Raw genomic sequence first — 22,229 nt, 5'->3', positions numbered from 1 at the left:
AGTATCTTTCGATTGCATTTTGCCTTTGAGTTTGATCAAGTGCTGACAGGAAGACTGTCGATGTTGGTAGCGGCGTGTCCTAGCGGCTGTGCATTGCCTCGTGGGTTGTGATTGTCAGTCGATCACAATAGACTGGCGATTTCATGTTAAGCTTGATACTTCAAGCTGACGGGTCCCACAAGTCCTGGCGGAGCTAGTCCGTGTGTGACTGTCAACGTAAGCGATCTTGGTCAAGATGAGGGAAACAAGAATTATTAATCCTGATCCTTGGCGTTTTCTCCGTGGAACTCCACGGAGCGCCGTGGCCGCCACGGTGGCTGGAGCGCTCCACGGAATTCCGCGGATCTCACACCGAGACTGACCGAGACTCACCGAGAGTTGGACCACTTACACGCACTTCCCTGGTCTCGGTCTCGTGATGCAACCGCGCGGCAATAAGCATGTTAGTGTATTGTCTAGCTGATATCAAGGTTCAAGATGTGAGAAAGTCTTGATTTCTTGATTAGTATTCAAATCAAGTTTGAACTTTGGCGTGGGCACCTGGGAAAAGGAGGATGTGAGTCGGAATCCATAATGTTTGACTTGAGCGGTATTGTCGAAATCTGAAAGAGACAAGCAAGTCATCTCTGAGCGTCTGAGAAAGAAGAATTACAGGAGATATTTCTATCAAGTTCAGACAACAGCTGGCAGGGAAGATTGCGTATAGTTCCGTGCGGCTGAAGTCTCCCGGCATCTGCTACTAGATCCGCCGGGGAGCATGGCGCACCCACGGACGACTCTTCCGTGGAGCGCCCCGCTATTTCGCCGGGTCGACCACCACCACGGCAGCCGCCGTGATACTACCAAATTGCGCCATCGGCTATGCACTCGACTCCGCGGGCCTCGTGTCGATACCATAGCGCCGTCCGGGCTTGGTGCCGTGGAAACTGGAGATTGTCTTTATAAGTGAGCTTCTCGGACTCTTCAAATTGTCAAACATCATCAGCATCAGCATCATCTTCTCCATTATGACAGCATCTTGCAGTCTTCTTACACTAATAACCACACACACGTCTATAAACCTCTAGTCAACTACATCACCGCCGCAAACATGCCTACCCGCTACGAAAGCTCCCCCGCCAGCCCGGAACCCCTGGCCCGGCCCCTGACCTTCCCCTTCTCCGGCAAGACGGCCAAGAACCGCCTCCTCAAGAGCGCCATGGCCGAGTCCCTCGCAACCTGGAGCCCCACAGAGCCCTCGAAGCGCGGTATCCCAACGCCTGAGCTCGTCGAAGTCTACCGCCGGCACGTCCTCCACCCATCTCACCTCCATGTCTTTACGTGAAGAGCCAACCTACTAACCCAATACTCCCAGATGGGGCCAAGGACCAGACAACTTTGGCATCATCTCCACGGGCAACATCACAATCGAGTTCCGAGTTCGAGCACGTGAGCACCCTCGGCGACATGATCATCACCCCCGAATGCGCCCCCACCGAAGGCGACGCCCGCTTCGAAGGGCTACAAGGCCATCGCCGCCGCGGGCAAGGCCGACGGCAGCCTCATGATCGGACAGGTCAACCACGGCGGGCGCCAGGGGCAGAAGAAGATCCAGCCGAACCCCGTCTCCGCGTCCGCTGTTCCCTTGGGTTCGTTGTCTCTCTATTTACCCTCGAAACTTGATGCTAACCGCAAAACAGAACGAAAAATGGGCATGGAATTCGCACCGCCCCGCGAAGCCACCAAACAAGACATCACCCGCTTCATCGACGGCTTCGCCCACGCAGCAGCCTACCTCGAAAAAGCCAGGCTTCGACGGCATCCAGCTGCACGCCGCGCACGGCTACCTCCTCGCACAGTTCCTCTCGCGCACGACGAACCGCCGCACCGACGAGTACGGCCCGCAGACGCTCGAGAACCGCACCCGGCTGATTGCCGAGATTGGCAGAGCCGTGAAGCAGCGGACGTCGCCGGGCTTCATCCTGTCTGCCAAGATCAACAGCGTCGAGTTCCAGGAGGGGGGGGGGGTCATGACGTCTGATGAGGCGAGGGAGATGAGTGCCCTGCTTTCGGGGCTGGGGTTTCACTTGTTGGAGATTTCGGGGGGGTTACGTATGAGGCTATGGGGATGATTTGGGAGAAGGAGAGTACGCGCAAGCGAGAGGGGTTTTTCTTGGAGTTTGCGGATACGGTCGTCAAGGGACTTGGCTGTGCCTTATAGGGAGACTTCCAAGGCGTAGCTGTCTGGTGTTTCGACCTGGAGACGATTATTGTCTTGGTCTGCTTTTACTTGAACCTCAACAATTGGCTTTAGATGTTAGATTTCGAGAGTTATACACGGAATAGTCTTGCTTGAAACTTGTGGTTTGATTTCTTTGTTCACCGAGTTATCGTTGTAAGTGAGTCTCGTGCTGTCCCTCGGTGAGGCTCGGTGAGTCTCGGTGAGTCACTGTAAGTACATACCGAAACCCGGTGAGTACAAGGCCAACTTGGACGATCCCACAGCATTAGTCAAACGCATAGAAAGTACGCCTGCAGTAAGACTATAATATACACCAAACCAAAGATCCAAAAACTAATCAACAATTACTCGTGAGTCCGAGAAGGACTCGATCGCCGAATCAAACGACCCAAAAGAGTGCGAGCTGATTGTGGCTTGACGGGTGCCACTACAGCACATCCGTCAGCTCTGGATTGGTAATCTTGGCCCAGCGACGCAATCCCTGCGCTACTCCTGCGCACCGCCAAAACAGACGCAGGACCCCTGCCTCGCTCCCTTAATTGGGACGGGCGAACCACGACTCAGGTCTCCAAATGATTGAAATATCCAACTCATCCACCTTGACTGTCTCGAGTTTTCACTTGCTTGGCGGAGTTGAAGACGGTCAACCCCAAAAGACGACTTCACAATGGAGACTTCATCACAACGCCGCAAGGGTACAATATGCCACTTGACCATCCTCAACAAACCGTGGCTAACACGCTCACAGCCTGCGACTTGTGTTTCCTCAAGAAGATCAAGTGCGACATGCTCAAGCCGGCCTGCTCAAATTGCCTGCTGTATAAGTCCGAGTGCCGCACCACCACAGTCCGCCGCAGAGTAGTACCGACGAAAGAGCGCCAACAACGGCCAAAAGAAACTACCGCGGGAGAGTGCGTTGATACAAAATCCTCAAATCGTAGGAATTTACCAGCTGACGATGCTCCCCATAGCCCGAAAAGAGTGGCAGAGTTGGAGAGCCGCTTGGCAAAGATTGAAGAACAGCTGCAGCGCGCACTGGATGCGAATATTCGCCTTTCCAGCCAAGTTCCGGCCTCGGCACCAGTACCAGCACCAGCACCAGAACCAGCACCAGCACCAGCATCAGTCCAGCCTGCAACGATTACAGACACCATCGAGTTGCCCCTGGACAATGCCGGCGACTCAACCGACAGCACCGAGTTCATCAATGCCTTTTCCTGTAGCGAAAGCCCGAGCGAGTGGGTGGTCGAGACGGAGAAGCCGAAACTGCCGCCGCTGGAGGAAATCATGCCCGTTATTGACGAATTCTTCAACCGGTACAACTCCATTATGCCGCTCTTCGACCAGCCGACCTTTATGCGCATGCTCTCCGACTGGTATTCGCCTTCTACCTCTCACTCGTCCGCCGCATGGGCAGCCATCAACATCGCCCTAGCATTAGGATACCGCTGCACGTTGAAGCAGTCTGGAAATCTGGATGCCCTAGTGGACGACCAGAAGGTGCTGCACCACATGCGCAACGTGCAGTCTGTCGTGTCCGACTTGGTGACGCGAGAGGAGGATCTGCTAGGAATCCAGGTCCTCGTGGGCATGGTCGTTCTCTTTCAAGGGACAAAAGACCCCAAGCCAGCCTCAGTCCTCATCGGGACGGCTATCCGGCTGGCGCATCGGCTACACCTCCACGACAAGGAGTCCCTCCAGTACTTCCCGGCTGCGGTTGCCCGGCAGAGGTCACGGCTTTTTTGGATTACATACTGCATGGACAAGGACATCAGTCTGAGGTCAAAAACACCTTCGTTCCAGCTGGATGCAGATATCGACCTGCCGCTGCCGGAGCTGGACCCGGACGACGGGGCCGGCGTCATGGCTGCGTCCAATGGCAGCAAGTTCAACTTCTTCCGGGCGAGGGTCGAGCTCAGCCACATCGCGGGTAAGGTGTACGACCTCCTGTACAGCACCAGGTCGCGAAAGGTGGCAAAGTCGGAAGCGCAGCTGCGGGTGACACGGCTGGAGGAGATGCTCGAGACGTGGCGCCGCAACGTGCCTGCAGAATTCCAGCTCGCATCGCTGCTCGAGTACGCCGAGCCGCTCCCGGCGGTGCACCTTTCGCTTCTGTACCACAACTTCTTCGTGATCACCGTCATGGTCCACGGCATTTACTCGCACGATGCGGACTGGGTGCAGAGAATCAGTTCGTATGGCCGAGCGGCGATACAAGACCTGGATGGAGTGGGACAACCGCATAGCCGGCAGGACGCACCGTTGCCGCCGGGGTGGGCAAAGTGCGTGGAGCTCAGCCGGGACTGCATGAATCTGTTTGTGGAATCGCCCAAGACAGACTGCAGCATCTGGTCCAACGCGTGTGCGCACTTTTCGGGGCTCATCATTATTCTATCCAACATGTTTGTGTTCCCAGAGCACCCGAATATACCGACGGACAAGGAGCTCGCAGAACAGGCGATTCAGATGTTTGATATGATGCTGCGTATATCGGCAAACGAAGACTTTCGCAAGTTGCATGAGGTGGTCAGGGAGCTACACCGGCGGGCCATGGCGACGGTGGACAAGGTGGCGCGGAAGAGAGAAGAACAAGCGGCTGCGGCTGCGGCCGCGGCGGTGGAGGCCATGGACAGTTCGCTGCCGTTTGGGGTGCAATTCGAAGAGGATGTGAGTTTCTTTGGGGACGCAAGCATGGCGGACTTTACAGGGCCTTTTGCTGGAGGCGTCATGGAGGAGTCACCGATGACTGTGGATTCAGAGACGGCAGATACGTTGGAGGGCTTCGAGGGGCACTTGGGTCGTGCAGCTGCAACGGTTGGGCATAGCCATTATTAAGGCTGGAAGTGATATTTCATCGGCGTTGGTGGCTTGATGAGGAGTTTGAGGTGTCAATGATGTCTAGTGGGTGTGGCTTGTCATAGCTCTCTTGCGGCTACTAGATAAAAGGCGAATGGAGCTCAATAGAGCAAATGAATACAATAGTCATGATGGTCTGCGGCCTTGAGTTCGTGATGATCCAACAGAAATCGTTGGTGTTGAACTTCGGCGATTGGCGTCTTCGGACGGTGGGTCGAATTATGGGTCATTTTGGTGGGATTATTATGGGACCCCATGTTAGGTTTGGGGCTAGACTCGATTGGGAGGACATCAGTGATCCGAGCTTCAAGCTTCTGGCCAGTGAGGGGAGAGGAATTTGCAAGCTGGCAGGGATGACGGGACAAGGTGGGACCGTAGTGGGTAATGACGACCAGGAGTACAACTGAGGAATTGCACTGGAAGGAAGGAATGGCACAAAGCAACAGCAGCACTTCACCTTGGGGAAGGTGGTTGCCGCCGCTAACCCCGGGAGATCCTTCCCTGTGGAGGAACGAGCTCACTATCATGGCGTCATCATTAACTCGTCGAAATTTGGGGAGGAAGTTGCGTCCCTTTTTGTCATCAAGTTACCCATACCCAAGGTATTTGGGCGTGTACGGTGTACCTCACATTCTCGCGTCTTTCTGACCATCCGGTGTTTATCTGCAGCCATTGTGAGCTTCCCTCACGCACAGCGCATGAATGATGATGCTCTGAATCCTCACAACTCTCCCGCCCGACGTTACAAACACAGAAATACTGCCCCCCCGTGCCGCCAGTCGAACACCCTCTACCAACCAAACCCCGGTCATAAACGAGTCAACGTCAATGTCACCAATCTGAAGACGCGAATCTCCATCGACTTTCCCCATCTCTCAGCAGACCGCCTTCCATCACGTCTTGCCTCATCCCACCTTACCCCAGTTACAGGATACTTGTCGCACCGTATCAGTCTACTTGTCACCGCCGGAAGCTTTTACCTTCCATTAGCCATCCAGATCTGTCTATTCCGTAGCTAGAGTAGCTGCTACACTGCGTCTAGGAATACCTAGGTAGTCTTGGCCTTGTGTGCTTTTGTTATCTGACTCCCTCTCCCCATCGTCCCAGTGCTTTACATCAGCAGCTGTCAGTCGGAGTACCCCTCGACGGTCACCGTAACGTCTTCCCCTCTCTTTCGCCTGCCCTTCTACTCCTGCCCCCTCCCTCTCCATCCTTCATGCAAATCACCAAATTCCTCCCCCTCCTCCGCCACCAGATAAGAGCATCCTCTTTACTCCGACAAACAACACAAAAGAACACATTTTCGCATAGCGTACGAGCCATGGCCGACTACAAGCTCAAGTCCGTCTCTTCGCTGTCCCTCAAGCCGGGAGACAAGCAGGAGGTCGAAGTAGAGGGGATCGAGGGCGCAAAGGTCCTCCTCGTCAACGCTGGAGGCAGTATCCAGGCTGTTGGTCCCAAATGCACTCACTTTGGCGCACCACTCGTAAAGGGAGTCTTGACCACCTCTGGTCGCTTGACATGTCCCTGGCACGGAGGTATCTACCCTCTCTTCCCCCATCTTTGGCCCCATGACAACTCACTGACACACACATGCAGCCTGCTTCAATGCCAAAACTGGTGACGTCGAAGACGCCCCTGCTCTCGACGCCCTCCCCGTCTTCAAAGTCACCGAACGCGACGGCGCAGTCTACATTTCTGGAGAAGAGGCTGCCATCAAGGGCGGTCGCCGCAAGCCCAATTTCAAGTGCAATGCCGCTGGTGGTGCTGATCAGGACAAGGTCGTCATTGTTGGCGGAGGTTCCGGTGCTCTCGGAGCTGTAGAGGGACTGCGCAACGGCGGCTACGACGGTCCTCTGACCATCATCTCCTCTGAAGGATACTTCCCCATTGACCGCACAAAGCTGTCCAAGGCTCTCCTGACTGACGTCAACGCTCTGCAATGGCGCGACGAGGCTTGGTACAAGAGCGGCTCAGTCGACTGGGTCGCCGACGAGGTCACCGACGTTGACTTCTCTGACCGCAAGGTCACCACCAAGAAGGGCGACAGCATCCCCTACACCAAGCTAATCCTGGCCACTGGCGGTACGCCCAGAAACCTGCCACTCCAGGGCTTCAAGGTACTAGGCAACATCTTCACCCTCAGAACCGCCCACGACACGCAAAAGATTGTCAAGGCCATCGGTGACAAGGGTAAGAAGATTGTCATTGTCGGATCCTCCTTCATCGGTATGGAGGTTGCCAACGCCACCGCCAAGGAGAACACAGTCACCGTCATCGGTATGGAAAAGGTTCCTCTGGAGAGGGTTCTCGGAGAGAAGGTTGGCGCCGGCATTCAGAAGAGCCTGGAAAAGAATGGCGTCAAGTTCCACATGAACGCCGGTGTTGACAAGGCAGAGCCAGCAGCCACGGACGCTGCCAATGTCGGCGCGGTATACCTCAAGGATGGCACCAAACTCGAGGCCGACTTGGTCATTCTTGGTGTTGGTGTCGCCCCCGCCACGGAGTTCCTGAGAGAGAACAAGGTCATCAGATTGGAGGACGATGGCTCCATCAAGACCAACGAGAATTTTGAGATTGTTGGCCTCAAGGACGTGTACGCCATTGGTGATATTGCGACATACCCCTACCACGGTCCTGGAGGCGATGGCCGGTACACTCGCATTGAGCACTGGAATGTCGCTCAGAACGCTGGTCGCTCCGTTGCAAACAACATCATCAACTCAGCCGTTAAGACGCCGCACTTCATCCCCGTCTTCTGGTCTGCGCTGGGCTCACAGTTGAGATACTGTGGTAACACCGTCGGCGGGTGGGACGATGTTGTGATTCAGGGCAACGTAGAAGAGTCAGCATTTGTCGCGTACTACACCAATGGCGAGACTGTCGTGGCCATGGCTTCCATGGGCAAGGATCCTGCCATGGTGCAGTCGGCAGAGTTGATGTCGCTCGGAAAGATGCCTTCGAAATCAGAGTTGGCCAAGGGTCTCGACATAAACACCATCGGTCCGTTGGAGGCATGATTTTGTAAACATGTTTGTGCGTGTTCAGGTGTACACAAGAAATGATGCAGGACGTAATTCATGGCGTAATTGGGTAGGCCATGCAACGAGCAAACAATACAATGAATTCAATTAATAAGGGGTGCATATGATGTTTCCACAAAGATGATTGCCGTGATCTCGGAATATGAAAGCCCGTAAAAACTTAAGCGGTCCCGACTACTTGGTGGTTTTCGTGTGGATGGTGAAGACTAGTGACGGACACTCGGGACCGAGCGCTACTTTGGTACCCGAGATGACCGGTGTGGGGCGGTGGCTACGTATCCGGCCACGCCAGGACCACCGGGGCCGGGCAAGTGCGGAGCTTGCAAACCACCGCCGTCGACGCCGTCGACGCCGTCGATGTCGTCACAACTACGGGATTGCAAATGTATAAAGACCTCATTCATTCATCTGCGACATATTCGGAAGGACGTGCGAACCACACTACACTTTTCATCCAATCTAACCTTCAGTCCTAAGACTTACTTTTTTTTCTTCTTGACTCCTTTGTTGACTTACACGTCTCGTCACATCAAGCGTACCAACCAACCAACCAACCACCAACACCAAACTCGCACATAATGACGACGCAAAACCAAACGCCCGTAATAATCATAGGCGGCAGCCTGGTAGGCCTCGCCAGCGCGCTCTTCCTCTCCGCCCGCGACGTCCCCGTCATCCTATTCGAGCGCCACACCTCTAGCTCTCCGCACCCACGCGCCATCGGATATACCTCGCGCACGCTGGAACTCCTGCAGACTGTTGGCATCTCTCCCGATCAGTTAAAAGTTGGGTCCGGTCCGCCGGGGGGAAAGCCTCGTCGGGTGAAGGTGAAGAGTCTGGCGGGGGAGTGGGCTGATGAGCAGCTCTGGAATAATAATGCCAAGATGGAGAACGGTGGTCCAAAGGGCGAGAATGGGTCCAAGAAGCCTGGTTCTGGTCCCGCTGGCCCTCCACCGCAGAAAGGTGGTAAAGTTTACGCTCCTGTCATGGGCACGGCGATAGCCCAGGACAGGCTTGAACCCATCCTCCGCAAACGCGCCGTCGAGTTGGGCGCGGATCTCAGACTCGGGTGGAAGATGACCTCCTGGAGCCAATCCACGGACGGCGTACGCATCACGGCTATCCACAGAGAATCAGGGGAGGAAGTCACCGTCGAGGGATCGTACATCGTCGCCTGCGACGGCGCGAAAAGCGTCTTTCGCGAGGGTCTGGGGATCGGGACGACGGGCGTGGGCCATTTACGGAGTTTATGCAGCGTCATGTTCCGCTGTGCGCCGATTGAGAGGTTTTTGGAGCGGGGGTTCGTGCAGTTCTCGATTGAGGGGCGCGAGGACGGGTTTGAGGCGTTTTTGGTGAGTTATCACGATGGGAGGTGGGCGTTGATGTGGAATGCTGCCGAGGAGACTGTCACCGCCACGAACGACGGTGACGATACAATCAATGTCAGCAACGGCAACAGCGGCAAAATGGACGCCCGCGCACAAAAGGACCTCATCCGCAAAGCCCTCGGTCTCGGCGAGGACGCGACCCGGGACGGGGATATCGAGCTCGTGACGATTGGGTTCTGGGAGATGAGCGCGCGGATCGCGGAGAGGTTTTCGGCGGGGAGGGTGTTTCTTGCGGGGGACGCGGCGCATACGTTGCCGCCTAACCGTGGCGGGTACGGCGCCAACACGGGGTTCGCGGACGCGCATAATTTGGCGTGGAAGATTGCTGCTGTGAGGGGGGGCGTGGCGGACGAGGGGATTTTGGGGACGTATGATGAGGAGAGGAGGCCTGTTGCGCTGGTTAGGCATGATCAGCTCTTTGCGAGGGATGATTATAAGGCGTATGTTCGGGGTAAGGATGGGGAGGGAGGGGAGGGGAAGGGGGTTGAGGTGATTGATGATGTTGCTATGGAGCTGGGGCAGATTTATCGGTCGAGGGGGGTGGATCTGGGGACGGGGGAGGCGTTGCCTGATGCGTTGAGGCCTGATGAGTGGAAGGGGCAGCCTGGGACGAGGGCGCCTCACTTGGTGATGAGGAGGAGGGATGGGAGGGAGATTTCGAGTTTGGAGTTGTTTGGGCGTGGGTGGGTTTTGCTCTCGAGGGATGGGGGATGGGAGACTGCTGCTGTTGGTGCTGGGTGTGAGTTTGTTCATATTGGGGAGGAGGTCGTGGAGGCTGATGAGAGGGACGGCGAGAGGTGTGAGGAAACGTTTGGGGTTGGGAGGGAGGGGGCTGTGTTGGTGAGGCCTGATGGGTTTATTGCTTGGAGGGTTGGTGGAAGGGAGGATGATGGTGATGAGGTGTTTGCGGAGGCTTTTGAGCGGGTTTCGTTTGCGGTGCGGTGAGGGCTTAAAGGTTTGGAGCGGCTTGAGGAAGAAGGCGGTTCACAGTTCAAGGATTGAAGAGGTTGAGGAGGACGGTTTGATACAGAGGCTTTGCAATATAATTATAAATGACTTGATATACTCATTGGTTGTAACCGGCATAAAACATGGAATCGCTCCTTCACTGTAAGCATTGGATTTGATATCCACCCCGCAAAGTAAGCTCCTTCAATCGTTACATAGATTATATTATCTATGCTTGATCCGAGGAACAGACACAAATCGGATCGCCCGAGGCCACACTTCCGATGTATACAACTTCAACAGCTGCGAAGGCTGCCGTTGCCGCGAAGACTTCCTTCCGCCTTTTTGGCTCCCGTCATCATGGCAAAAGCCACGGAAAAGATAAAAGCGAAGACAATGACAAGTCCAATACGGTGTATCATGTTCTGCACAAAGTACAGGACAAGAATTGCGACCGTGGGAAATGCAGCCGATAGGGCACCCACAACAATATCGCCGGCTCTTTGAACCTTTCTTCCGTCTTAATGCCGGATCCCGTCCAGCTCCAACTTTGTTTCCGTCCTAAAACATTGTCAGCTCTAGCTATCACAGTTCCCATGACCGGTCTAAGATACCTTGCTACGATGCCCTACAGTAGAGTGATAGAAGCTCAGGGCTTTATCGTCGATGAACCTGCCGAGTCTGTCTGACCCTGTCGACGGTCCTCCAACCGTGAGCAAGTCTCCTCAATGCTCCTCGTCCCACACAGTGCCTTCGATCCCGGCCTGGCTCAGAAACCTGTCTCCCTGGCCCACATTTTCTCTTCCCAGCCAGAGCCTAAGACTTTTGATATCAATATCAAGGGGCGGAGATGCCTGGTGCAAGAATGTGATGTTCTGCAAAGCTTGGTCTCAAATCCAAGCTCCAAGATTAGCAACATGAAAGGTCGAGTAGTAGAAATTTGCCGCACATACTATAATCATTGAGCGTTCGCCCGATCTTCTCTAGCAGTTCCAGCTGTTCTGAATCTCCGTCTAAAGCGTTCTCTCTCTCATAGAGCGGAAACCGACTCCGTATGAGCTCCGTTCTGGGTCACCCGACTCTTGGTCTTCTTGCTGGATCTCTTCGAGTTCTTGCTCCATGGATTGAAGTTCAGCTTGAAGTCGGGGTAGGGTCATTGTGTTCAGCTGCTCAAATTTGCGAAATATGGCATTCTCATGAGAACTAGCGAGGAACTTCGCAAGCCTTCCGTATCCGACGCCCGGCAAATTGACTGAGTTTCCATTGTCCACTCCTGAACTACGTACGTCTGTATCGTATGCGGGAGTGTCCATCATCTTGCTTTGAGGAGGGAGTGTGCGTGTGACTCGAGTAGATCAGGTCTTGGGATGAGCCACAGAGAACTTTAGCAAGCCCACATAATCCAGGACAAGGCCTTGCGGGATAGACTGACGGTAGGCTTCGAATCTGACCCGACCCCGCATTTAAGTGATATCCAGATGCATTTCATCCTGCATGTATGCCCAATCATGTTAAACAAATTTACAGCTTTGCGGTTCGAGGATCACGTGGTAATCGACCCAATCACTCCTCCATGCGGGGTTCGCGATCATCTTCGAGATGACAACTTTCCTCACAGTCAATGAGTTCTACAATAGCCCAGATTTGGGCCTGAGACTCGTGTTACGCTGCTCACCTATTAATTACAATCTCTCCTAGGCATTATTACTACGTTATCTCCATCAAGATGGAAGATTTTGGCGTAGTGGCCAGTCTTGCTGCCTTCATTCAGCTCTCAGAAGTGGCGATGAAGACGGTCAAAGGCTTTGAAATAGGTGGAAAGAATTTGGAGTTCCTCGCGGCTTTGGATAGATTAATGTGCTCCGTAGGAATTATTCTTGATTTATACGTGGGGTCCGGCACTGAAAAGTCGACATTGGCAAGCGATAACGCTGGTCATATAACATCCAGGATCCGGTCACAGGTTACAGAAGCTGTTTGGGAGGTCGAACGTGTGACACACAAGCTCAAAGACGAATAATATCTTGCTGGCATGTTCAAATCGAAGGATAATGCTGAACGTCTGATGAGAATCGCAGACAAGATTGAATCCTCACTGCAACTGCTTAGCAATTTCGAGCATACGTGAGTGAGTTGGAATACATAACACGGTGAATATCAACTAACATAGCCTCGCAGGTTGACTTTGCGTCAGATCCAAGACCGTCTAAACACCGTCTTCGAGCTGTCCGGTCAGACAGCGGTGGGGAGTAAGGCAGCGTGGGATACCATACAATTGATAGAGAAGAGGATCAAATTCGGTGCGAATGAGGAAGAAGAACTTGCGAAGGCAACTAACTGAAAAGATGGGATGAGATGAACCCCAACTCGTCAAGCGAAGAGAGGGCGAAAAACATAGAGACTATACGGGATGTGCTTAAGATCACATTTGGAAGCCCGCGAGAATTCAGGAAGGACCCCATGTCACTGCCCTTCGTCATTCCTGTCTCGGGTGCGGAAGATGTCCAGGTTCGTGTCAAATTGGGCACGGGAAGCCGGCCGAATTGGATCAGTTCCGAGGTGTGAAGAAAAGCCGGTATATCTTACGAGGCCGCTGAGGACCTGGGTAATTTCACCGGGGCAGGTGGAGAGTCCCGCCCATTCAAGCCACTCGGGAAGGCTTCAATTACATGGTTCTCAACGAATCAAGCCCTCAGCAAAACTGACGACTTCTTGGTCCACGACCCGAGCCAAATACCTTGCGATGTCATTCTTGGTCAGACGTGGATTTTCAATGATCTGACACGCCACCAAATCTCGGAGCCTGTCCTTCTAATCAGACAGTTGCTTACAAGAGGTATGTCCCTGACTCTTAATCCGAAAGAGAAAATTGCTGATCGATGAAATGATACTGTACGTACAGAGCAGATCCAGGAAGTAGAAACACAGGCCAAGAAAGATGGCGCTAGCAATACTAAAGTGATCAAACTTCATTCGGAGGTGGGAAAAGTAAGACGGGAAGAGAAGAGGCGCATCAAAGTAGCTAGTAGAGCGGCTTCCAGGGCACTAACGCCCATGTATGGGGCGTCACCCTTGAGTTCTACAACCCCCGTTAGCGTTACACGTCGAGGAAGTATGACATCTACTTCTCAGTCACTCTTTTCGGATCATTCAAGTTTGGTACCACCGACAGCTACTCGGTCGACGGAGCTTGTGTCCTCATCGACTGAGGAAGCCCCCAGTACTTTCTCGCGGGCTTCGGGTTCAACGTGAGCCGTCGTGTTCTCAGTCAAAGTCAGATAACTGTTTAGAGGGACATTGGAACTTCGACTGTTTTGGAAGCCCAAATGGTCTATTACAGCAGAAATGGGCGAAACAAGATGGGTTTAGTGGCACACAAAATGAAAGTAACAGGTTGGGGAAAGTACCACGAGATGTGTTCTTTCTTGTACTCGGCAATAAACTTCATGGTCATGTGTCAATTCGCAAGCATTTCGTGATTCAAACATTTCGAGAATACGAATGATCACCTAGCTTCTTAACAGGTACGGTAAAAAACACCTTGAATATAGGTTTAAGTAGAAATAGAACATTTCTGACGCCTATCTGGACTCGCCATTTCTGATAAAGGTGGAAGATATCGAGGTCGACTCTGGAGCTTTAGCATCTAGTATCGTACTTAGATTATTGACGCGCCGTTTTCAGCACGCTGAAGGTCGGACCGCTATGTTTGAAGAGTGCTAAAGACAGCGGAAGGCAGCGGCAGTCGGAACGGGCCAGTGAAAGCTTGTCAACAATGAGACATTCCCTCAGCTTTCTGTCTCAGAGCTTCAGCTTTCAGCCACGCGAGCCGGGTAGCCAGATGCGTCGATTAAGCTTCATCAAGGATGCGGGGAAACATCAACTATGGCATCCAGCCAACGTATAGTCTGTAGTGAATTCGAATAGCACCTGTCATAGCTGGATCATGGGGGCATTTTGGATTCAGCGAGTTGAACGAAGATGGCCAAAACCATCTCTAGAGGTACAAGTAGCCTCGACATGGAGATTGAAGGCTCGCCTGTATAAGTAAATATCTATATAAGTATCAGACTCCTTTTACTATCAGAATTCCACTATTTAAATCTCTTCCTTACCTTTTTGCATCTAATTCTCCTGACACATCATCTATAAAGTCACAAAATGGGAGAAACCATCACAAGAAAGGAAACATCCGCACCCTTTCCGCAAAGGAGCTGGACGACCTCGTCAGGGCATTCCGCGGCATCCAACAGCTTCCCCCTGATGACCCCAACTCCTTCTTCATCATCGCACTCTAGAGCACGGCCTCCCTTCCATCTTCTTGCAAAAAACGTATAAGTACGAAGGTACTCTCGAGGAGTTTCCCAACCCACTGTTCTCGTACACATTCCAGGCCAGAATCACGGACCGGCTCCAGCCTATCCCGGATGCCAACTACACCAAGCCTGTAGGCTATGAGACCGTTCGCTACCCCTTCTCGGGTCTTGTGGGCACGAAGAAAGACAAGAACAAGACATGGGTACACAATAATTCGCTGCGGGAAAGAGGAGACGCGGCGACGAACCAAATGCTCAACGACAACATCACCACGTGGCTCAACAAGTCGTCCTTCCGGAACAGCGACGGCAAAAAGGTTCACGCCGGTGTCAAGGATAAGTTCGACCACTGTCTCGACGCCCCCAATTACACCGTCTTCTCCAACATGACTTCCGCCCAGCAATGGAACGACGACGGCCTTCAGGAGACTGGGTTCAAATCCGTCACACCTCTCGAGTCCCCCCACAACTTGATTCACTTGGCCGTCAGTGGTTTCGACATCCCCAAGCACAACTTTGACCAAATCGGTGACGCAAACGGCGACATGGGAGAGAACGACACGGCCGCCTTTGATCCAATCTTTTACTTTCCACCACTGCTTCATAGACCTCATATTCTGGCGCTGGCAGAAGAAACACAATAAGGAGCACTCGCTCGAGATCATCCAGGGCTACCCCGGCACCAACTCCGTCGACAACCAGGGCCCGACGCCCCGGCGTGGCTGGCGGCACCTGGCTCACCCTCGACAGCCCGCTCGACCCGTTCAGGAACCCTCACGGCGCGGACAAGGCAATGACGTCCAGGGATGTGGTCAACATTGCCGAGTTGGGCTACGCCTACGACTTTCCTGACCCGCCGGCGCGGGTCGGCGAGCCTCATGGTCCGAGTCCCGTGTTGACCGTCAGCGGTATCAACCGCGCCGCCATCGCCATTGGAGGGTCCTTTGTCGTTTCCGCCTGGGCCACGTTGAAGAGCGGAGAAAAGGTGCTGGTTGGGACGGAGGCTGTGTTGAGTCGATGGCACGTATCTGGGTGCAAGAATTGCCAGAACCATTTGGAGGTTAGAACGCATATACCGGTTGAGGGCTGGACGAAGAAGGATACGGACAAGATGGAGTTTGAGATTGGGCTGCATACTCGGAACTTGAGCGGTGTTCCCAGGGATGGGCCGGGCGAAGGGATCCAGAAGCCGAGATTCGGCCTTGAGACTGATCATTTGTAGTTGCTCTTTGTTAGGATTGGTTAAAAGCTTCCTCTCGAGACTTGTTCAATTCATTCTGCATCCCGTTTGATACAAACATGATGGCTTGGAAATTTAGCCCTATCTCTGTAGTAATTATCAAAAAGTGGCCTTGTGATGTGACTTCCTGCATATTGGCAATAAAGGCAAAGAGCAATGACACATGTCCAAAGTTCCTCCTGTGGAGGAACGACCCATTAAGGGCCCATACAAGAAAGATGCCAAGATTGTAATGTTGAATCACTCGTTACGAAGCATGTAAATAGATACTCAAATCCAGACCGGCTTACCCGCTGTATCTTGCATTGCCTTGTGCTTGTGCCTAGCAGGCTGCCTCTGAGGCCTTTATGAATCGCAAAGCCTGCTCACGAAACAATTCCACAAGCAGTCATTGAGTTGGATCCACTGGTGAGACTTGGCGGGAAATGAGTACTTCATCCTGGTAAAGTCAACAACTTGATGCTGATAACTTGCCGAGCACTAGGGTGCTTGTTACGAGTGACCACCACAGAATTGATTGTCTACAGAAGCCTACTGCTAGCTTCGACAACAGATATTGGTGTTCGGTACGAGATTTCGAATTCGATTTGCTGGAAATCTCAAAATGCTGTCGTTGACTAATGTATACATGACTTTTGTACATGGCGACCAACATACATCATTATGTTATTACAACATTACTCCCACCGAGATATGCCCCTCACTCGCCATTCCCATACCCCTGAATGGCATCAAAGAACTGCGCAGACCACGCCATCGAGTCCACAATCTCCGCCGGCCACTGACCGGGCGCCAGCGGAGCGACACCCATACCGAGCATGCCGATATCCTGCGCGGTAGCAGAGTCCGGCATCCCGCTCAACGCGCCCATATCCACCGGCGACAGCATCGCCTGCTGCGCCTGGTGTTGCGCCTGCAAGGAGCTGTTTGACACATGATTATGCTGATGATGTTGCTGCTGCTGCTGCTGTTGTTGCTGCAGCGGCATCTCAGCGAACACCGCCGGCCGGGGCGGGTTCTTGCTCTTCCAGTCGACGCCGCACTCTTTAAGCCCCTTCAACATGTCCCGCGCGCTCTTGGCGCTCGACGAGTTGCAGCTCAGCGCCTCAAACATCTTGAGACACGTCTCCGCGTCGTCCGACAGGCCCTCGGTGTCGAATACGGCCTCGTCCTCCGCCATGGGCTGTGTAAACGTACTCGAAATCAGCAAGATGGAGCTCGCGCACAGGAGACACGAAATCATCTGCCACCAGGGGAAGTCGTGGACCAGGTCCTTTTCGCTCGAGACGCCGTGCAGCAGCCGCGCCGTCTCCCGCGCCTCGGCGACGCAAGTCTTTTCTGATATGCTAACGAGGTTCCAGTCTACCTGGGAGAGTGTGGAAGAGGTGTCGTCGAGGCCGCGGAGGAGGGGGTAGCATAGGTATGGCCGGTGGAGAAGGGCCCGGAGGTGGTGGAATTTAACTGCGAGTATGTTCCGCTGGTGTTTGTCAGCTCTGCGTTTGTGTTCACACATGATTACTCAAGACGAAAGCCTAGTTCGCATCCTAGGAAACATACCTGTCTCTTGAACGCAAAGTTCTGGTCAAAAGCGTGCCCCAGATCAAATCGCAACCGTCGCGGGAGCCTCGACTTCCAGTCCACAAGCTGGCGATCAAGTTCCCTCGTCCTGAGGGCACCATCAGAGGTAAGCTGCGAGTGCTTCGGCCCAAAGACATCCCGCAGCGCGCGGCCCAGAATCTGCGAGAAGCCGATGACGGCGAGGAAGTAGTCCCCGCCTGACGTCTCCTCGACCGGCGGCTCCATGTGGCTTGCCTCCCAGTCAATCTCCGAGTCGGCGCGCCGTGAAGGGAGCGGTACGTTGAAGTCGTCCTCGTGTACGGCCGCAGGACGGCCTAGCTGGAGGGAGAGGAGACGGTCCAGGACGTAGATGGAGTACCAAACCCGGCGACGCGTCTCGGTTTCCACCGTGTGTCGGGGGTTGTTCTTGTCCTTTTCGACGTGTAGGCCGATACCTTGGGCGATCCGGACGGCTTGGCCCAGGGTCATCCAGCAGCTGTGAGTGTCAGAAGTGTGCTTTGAGACATGCTGGGGCATTGTTAACGAACCTGTCTGTACGGGATACAGCGAGATAGTAGAAACATTGCGTCAGAAGTAGTGAGACCTGGTTAATTGACCGATCCGATGATGCCGTGGACGCGGCGAGGGCCAGGGCGCGCTGGAAGTAGACGCCGTGGAAATGGCGGGTATCCGAGTTCTTCTCCAGAAAAGACGTATAATATGAACCAATGGCGCAGATGACATCTGTGGGTCACGTTAGTCTGTCTCATTCTATAACCCCAAGACTTGCAGGAAGCTGATGATAAGCCGTGCTCGGGTTCACACTTACAATAAAGAGCAGACTCCGTGCCCCCCAGACGATCACCGCCGTTGGGCGCGCCCCCTATCCTGTCGCACAGCTTCGAAAAGGTAGACTGCGGTATGAAAGGGTACGCGAGGTGAATGGTCGCAAAGTACACGCCGGTGAACTTGCGCTCCTTTTCGGGACCGGGCAGCTCCACCAGCCTCCCTCCCGCGGCTGCGCCGGCAAGCAGCGCATCGCCGTCCTGTTCGTAGCTGTCAAAGTCGTGGTCTGCCCCGCCGCCGGGAGCGTCTTTGGTCTGCAGGATGCGCTTGATCACGTTGAAGAAGTGGACGTCGCTGACCTCGCCCAAGTACCTCTGGCTAGGCTTGAGCGAGGGTGTCGGCGAAGGTTGGTAGTCGTGGTGGTTTTGCTGTCCGCGGTCTACGTCCGGCGAGTAAGCCGGTGTCTCTGCCGACGTCGCCTTATTAATGGCCTGGTCAACTTGCGACTTGATGGCGTTGAGTTGCGCCTGAGCGTCTTGCTGCTGTTGCGCCGAGGGTAGCTGCGCGATGAGGCTCTGCGCCAGAGCCTCATACTGATCTACGGCAGTCCGGAGGCCGACATACGTGTGAGCGCCGGAGCCAGGGCCGGCCGGGGTGCCCTCTGTGCCGGCATCTCCGTTCCCGGTGGCCTTTTCCCGTCGACGACGCGGTCTTCCTACGGAGTAGACGCATTCATAGCCGTACCCGACGCATCTACCACACTTTGGCTGTTTTCCGTCACACTATCGATATGTATGAGTAAGCTGTAATAAACAAGTAGGTCTTATTGCAGTGTGTAAAGAAAGGGTATAAGGGACTTGGATTGTCTAATCTCACTTTGGATTTCATGGATCGGCAGGTCTGGCAGGCCTTTGCGACCCGCTTACGCTTGTATACGGGTTCATCGTCGGCGGTATCTGACATTCTCTTGCAGAGGCGCGCGAAAGCCGACTTTCCCGAGCAAAATAGCTGCAATGGTGTTTTCCCTTTCGAATGGGCGCAGTTAAGAAATACAAGGGGGGTGAGAAGAGTGTATTGTACAAGAGCAGTGGGCAGAATGACGTTGGGTGATGGAGCCGGCGATGCCGAGGCTTCCGGTATTTCCGGCGGGTGTCAGTCGCTTTTACTTTGTTACCTCGACCGCATCCTCGCTAGGCCCAAGCCAAGCCAAACTCACCACTCACCTCGCCCGTGCCAAGAAGAAACAACGCCCGGCCAAGACGTGTAAAGGTTGCGTCGAGGTAGTCAATGAGGGACCAGTTTCATCCGGCTTGTCTGTGCCTGGCTTGTCTGCGACTTTGACGATGAGTATTAGATTACACGCAGGTCCATTACCATATGCCATGAAGTAATCATGGCACTCCTCTAGCTGATGCATTTATCCCAGGGATGTCTTTTGCTGACTGTGCTTACAGCTTTGCCAACGCAGAAACATTGTATAGCGTGAGGCGTGTTTAGCGGGCAACCAATGCGGTGCTTAACTAGATAGCTCAAGATGATATCCGATGAAGGATTTGTCACTCGTAGGTCTAGACATGCACCTTACGTACTTACCCAAATACTACTCACCTTTAACCCTTGCATATTTGTGAGAACTTTGATAGATCTCATATTCAACCGTATGCTTCTTCGGCTCTGATTCAGTAACCTTGCATGTCTTTTTAGCATCGGCTGCTATCCCGCACGACTGGCACACGAACTTGGACGGTGCAGCCCATTCTTACATACCCACATCACTCTTCCCTGCCAGGCTCGATTCTCTCCTGATTGGTTGGGACTGGTATCCATAGTATACACTCTGAGGCAAGGAACAGAACATACCTGAGTAAGGATAGGTGGCACATCATGGGAAACTATCTGACTTACAAGTGACAACCCATGCTTCACCTTGGTATCTTCGGATCCGCCGACGTCTTATTCCTCAACCCCCTTGACCTGTTCTATACGATGTATAACATCACTTCCATCCGGACTCGTCTCAATCACCATCGCCGATAACTCTTTGCCATACGCACAGCCAGAATCCAACCCAAAGGCATACCTAGTCCACGGTCCTTGGACCCCTTTCGCCTTGAGCGATTCCGGTACTTGCACGTCTGGTTCCACCTGCAGCCCTTCCTTGGCGTCGTGACCGTACACAGCAACTGAGCGATCCTCTGGTTCCTCAATCATATTCTGCGCCTCGTTCCAAGCTTCTCTCCAGCGCTTTCCGTCCTTGAGTTCAATGGGGATGGTCCCTCCCTCTTGATTTGTCGCAATCTTTGAAACCTCGTTACCATCCCATAGACTCAAGACTCGTGCTAGTTCGCCATCGAGTCTCTCATCCTTTGTGACTTGGAATGCCGCACGTCGACACAAGCGCGTCTTAATCCTCTTCGCAAGAGCCACTACAATATTCTCCGGGTGAGCGCCGTCGGTCGGGTACACCAGGCTGCGCATGTTCATCACAGCCCAAGGATCCTGCTCGTCCATCGGCAGCAACGGTACCAGACCACCATGTGCAACCACCACGCTCCCAGAGTTCCAAGGAGGACTCTTGGCGCCTTTGAACGGTCCGATTTGCAAGATGAGAGGCAGCGACGCGAGCCAGGATACCTGCTCCCCAGAAAGCTGCGTCGCCGTAACGTAGTCGCTCGACACGGCGTACGGGATGTCCGCTGGCAACTTCTCCTTGCCGTCTTCAAAAGACATCTTCCCGTCGTCGCCCGTAGGCCCAGTAACCCTGCCGCGCTCGATAAACCCACGCGCCGCCAGCACGCGGTCTTCATTGTTGCCCCTGACGCAGCTCGCGCCGAGGCCCATGGCGAGCTGCACCACGCCGGCGCTGTCGGGGCCCTTGTTGACTAGGTCGCCGGTGAAGATGAGGTGGTCTCCCGCATCCTTATCGAAGTTGACCTTGTGCAGGAGCCTTTCGAGCTGTGATACTCGTCCGTGAACGTCGCCCACAATGATTAGCCTTCTGCGGGAAGCGCCGCTTTCTACTGAAGGCACATGTTTCGGATCCAAGGTTTGGACAGTCTGCTGGAAATCATAGTGGGATTTGTCATGGCCTGGTTTGAGAGTGTTCTCGTCTGGATTCATCATCGTCGCGAAGTGTTGCGTGCGATGAGAATAGACATTGTCTTTGATGTGCGGGGAATAAAGATGGGCGGACCTGATGGTGACGAATCAGAAGAGGAAGCATCAACAAAAAAGGAACGCCAAACGCTGCATAAGTGTAAAGTAGCCTCCTTTCACCTTGACCGATTTCTGTTTTCTAGTTATAAGGCGTCTCTACTGGAAATACTCAGCCGCCATCGTCAAGGAACTTCCCACAATCAGACTCAAGAGATGGTTGTGTTCTTCACTTTGCTGCATTCTCGAACCTTGATGGCAGGATGATAGATGGCATTTACCGCAACTTGTTTGGTCGTACATGTGATGATGTCAGCTAGCAAATTGGCAATGAAATAATAGCATTTGTACCGGTTGGCAGCCTGCAATTGTAATTCCTTGTTGAACCAAGAACCCTCCCAGCGAGTTATCGTGTCTTCCGATGGAGGTGTAAATAGACCAGGAGGAAGACTCGGCCGTGATTTTTCCGCATCTACCCTGAAACTTACAAACTGTACTCGATAATCTGGAGCCAAAAGTATCTCTATGTATGCGAGGTTTGAGGCTAAAGATGTTGAAGGTGAAGTTGATGTATTGAAATGAGGTAAAGGAAGGTGAGGCAAGGTGAGTTAAGGTGAGGTAAGGTGAAGGGTTCACCTTGTCAAGGTACGGAGTACATATACGTACCCAGGTGGACTGCCGGGAGCTTCGACCCCCTGACGGCCCAGGCGGCGGGGCAAT

The 22,229-nt window shown here is 53.6% G+C and overlaps 7 protein-coding genes across 7 annotated transcripts; 5 read left to right on the top strand and 2 right to left on the bottom strand.

Moving 5' to 3' along the window:
- Positions 1-1,090: 1,090 nt before the first annotated feature.
- On the top strand, positions 1,091-2,111 carry BDP81DRAFT_395796 (uncharacterized protein; the record flags this gene model as incomplete). The annotated part of the gene is made up of 4 exons (XM_060588109.1): positions 1,091-1,320; positions 1,355-1,418; positions 1,481-1,618; positions 1,680-2,111. 4 exons carry the CDS (start codon positions 1,091-1,093, stop codon positions 2,109-2,111), a joined length of 864 nt encoding a protein of 287 aa, XP_060443957.1.
- Positions 2,112-2,594: 483 nt separating this feature from the next.
- On the top strand, positions 2,595-5,200 carry BDP81DRAFT_431379 (fungal-specific transcription factor). Its single transcript, XM_060590674.1, has 2 exons — positions 2,595-2,916; positions 2,970-5,200. The coding sequence occupies exons 1-2, from the start codon at positions 2,889-2,891 to the stop codon at positions 5,054-5,056; spliced, it is 2,115 nt and encodes a 704-aa protein (XP_060443956.1). The 5' UTR covers positions 2,595-2,888; the 3' UTR covers positions 5,057-5,200.
- A 1,198-nt stretch (positions 5,201-6,398) lies between these two features.
- On the top strand, positions 6,399-8,097 carry BDP81DRAFT_322866 (uncharacterized protein; the record flags this gene model as incomplete). The annotated part of the gene is made up of 2 exons (XM_060584737.1): positions 6,399-6,615; positions 6,677-8,097. 2 exons carry the CDS (start codon positions 6,399-6,401, stop codon positions 8,095-8,097), a joined length of 1,638 nt encoding a protein of 545 aa, XP_060443955.1.
- A 424-nt stretch (positions 8,098-8,521) lies between these two features.
- BDP81DRAFT_482345 (FAD binding domain-containing protein) lies at positions 8,522-10,454 on the top strand (the record flags this gene model as incomplete). The annotated part of the gene is made up of 1 exon (XM_060595000.1): positions 8,522-10,454. The coding sequence occupies exon 1, from the start codon at positions 8,700-8,702 to the stop codon at positions 10,452-10,454; it is 1,755 nt and encodes a 584-aa protein (XP_060443954.1). The 5' UTR covers positions 8,522-8,699.
- A 4,570-nt stretch (positions 10,455-15,024) lies between these two features.
- Positions 15,025-16,122, top strand: BDP81DRAFT_492099 (uncharacterized protein; the record flags this gene model as incomplete). Its single annotated transcript, XM_060595323.1, has 2 exons — positions 15,025-15,258; positions 15,381-16,122. The coding sequence occupies 2 exons, from the start codon at positions 15,025-15,027 to the stop codon at positions 15,993-15,995; spliced, it is 849 nt and encodes a 282-aa protein (XP_060443953.1). The 3' UTR covers positions 15,996-16,122.
- A 591-nt stretch (positions 16,123-16,713) lies between these two features.
- On the bottom strand, positions 16,714-19,319 carry BDP81DRAFT_462353 (fungal-specific transcription factor domain-containing protein; the record flags this gene model as incomplete). Its single annotated transcript, XM_060593883.1, has 5 exons — positions 16,714-17,490; positions 17,571-18,066; positions 18,119-18,314; positions 18,400-19,138; positions 19,233-19,319. 5 exons carry the CDS (start codon positions 19,317-19,319, stop codon positions 16,714-16,716), a joined length of 2,295 nt encoding a protein of 764 aa, XP_060443952.1.
- Positions 19,320-20,014: 695 nt separating this feature from the next.
- Positions 20,015-21,310, bottom strand: BDP81DRAFT_431367 (uncharacterized protein). The gene has a single exon (XM_060590673.1). It carries the CDS (start codon positions 21,195-21,197, stop codon positions 20,310-20,312), a length of 888 nt encoding a protein of 295 aa, XP_060443951.1. The 5' UTR covers positions 21,198-21,310; the 3' UTR covers positions 20,015-20,309.
- Positions 21,311-22,229: the final 919 nt, after the last annotated feature.

Source organism: Colletotrichum phormii (genome assembly GCF_030913505.1).
Source record: "Colletotrichum phormii strain CBS 102054 chromosome Unknown BDP81scaffold_13, whole genome shotgun sequence".
In the NCBI taxonomy this organism is placed as follows: domain Eukaryota; kingdom Fungi; phylum Ascomycota; class Sordariomycetes; order Glomerellales; family Glomerellaceae; genus Colletotrichum; species Colletotrichum phormii.
The sequence above is the reverse complement of the archived record's forward strand: the minus strand, read 5'-3'. Positions and strand labels throughout refer to the sequence as shown.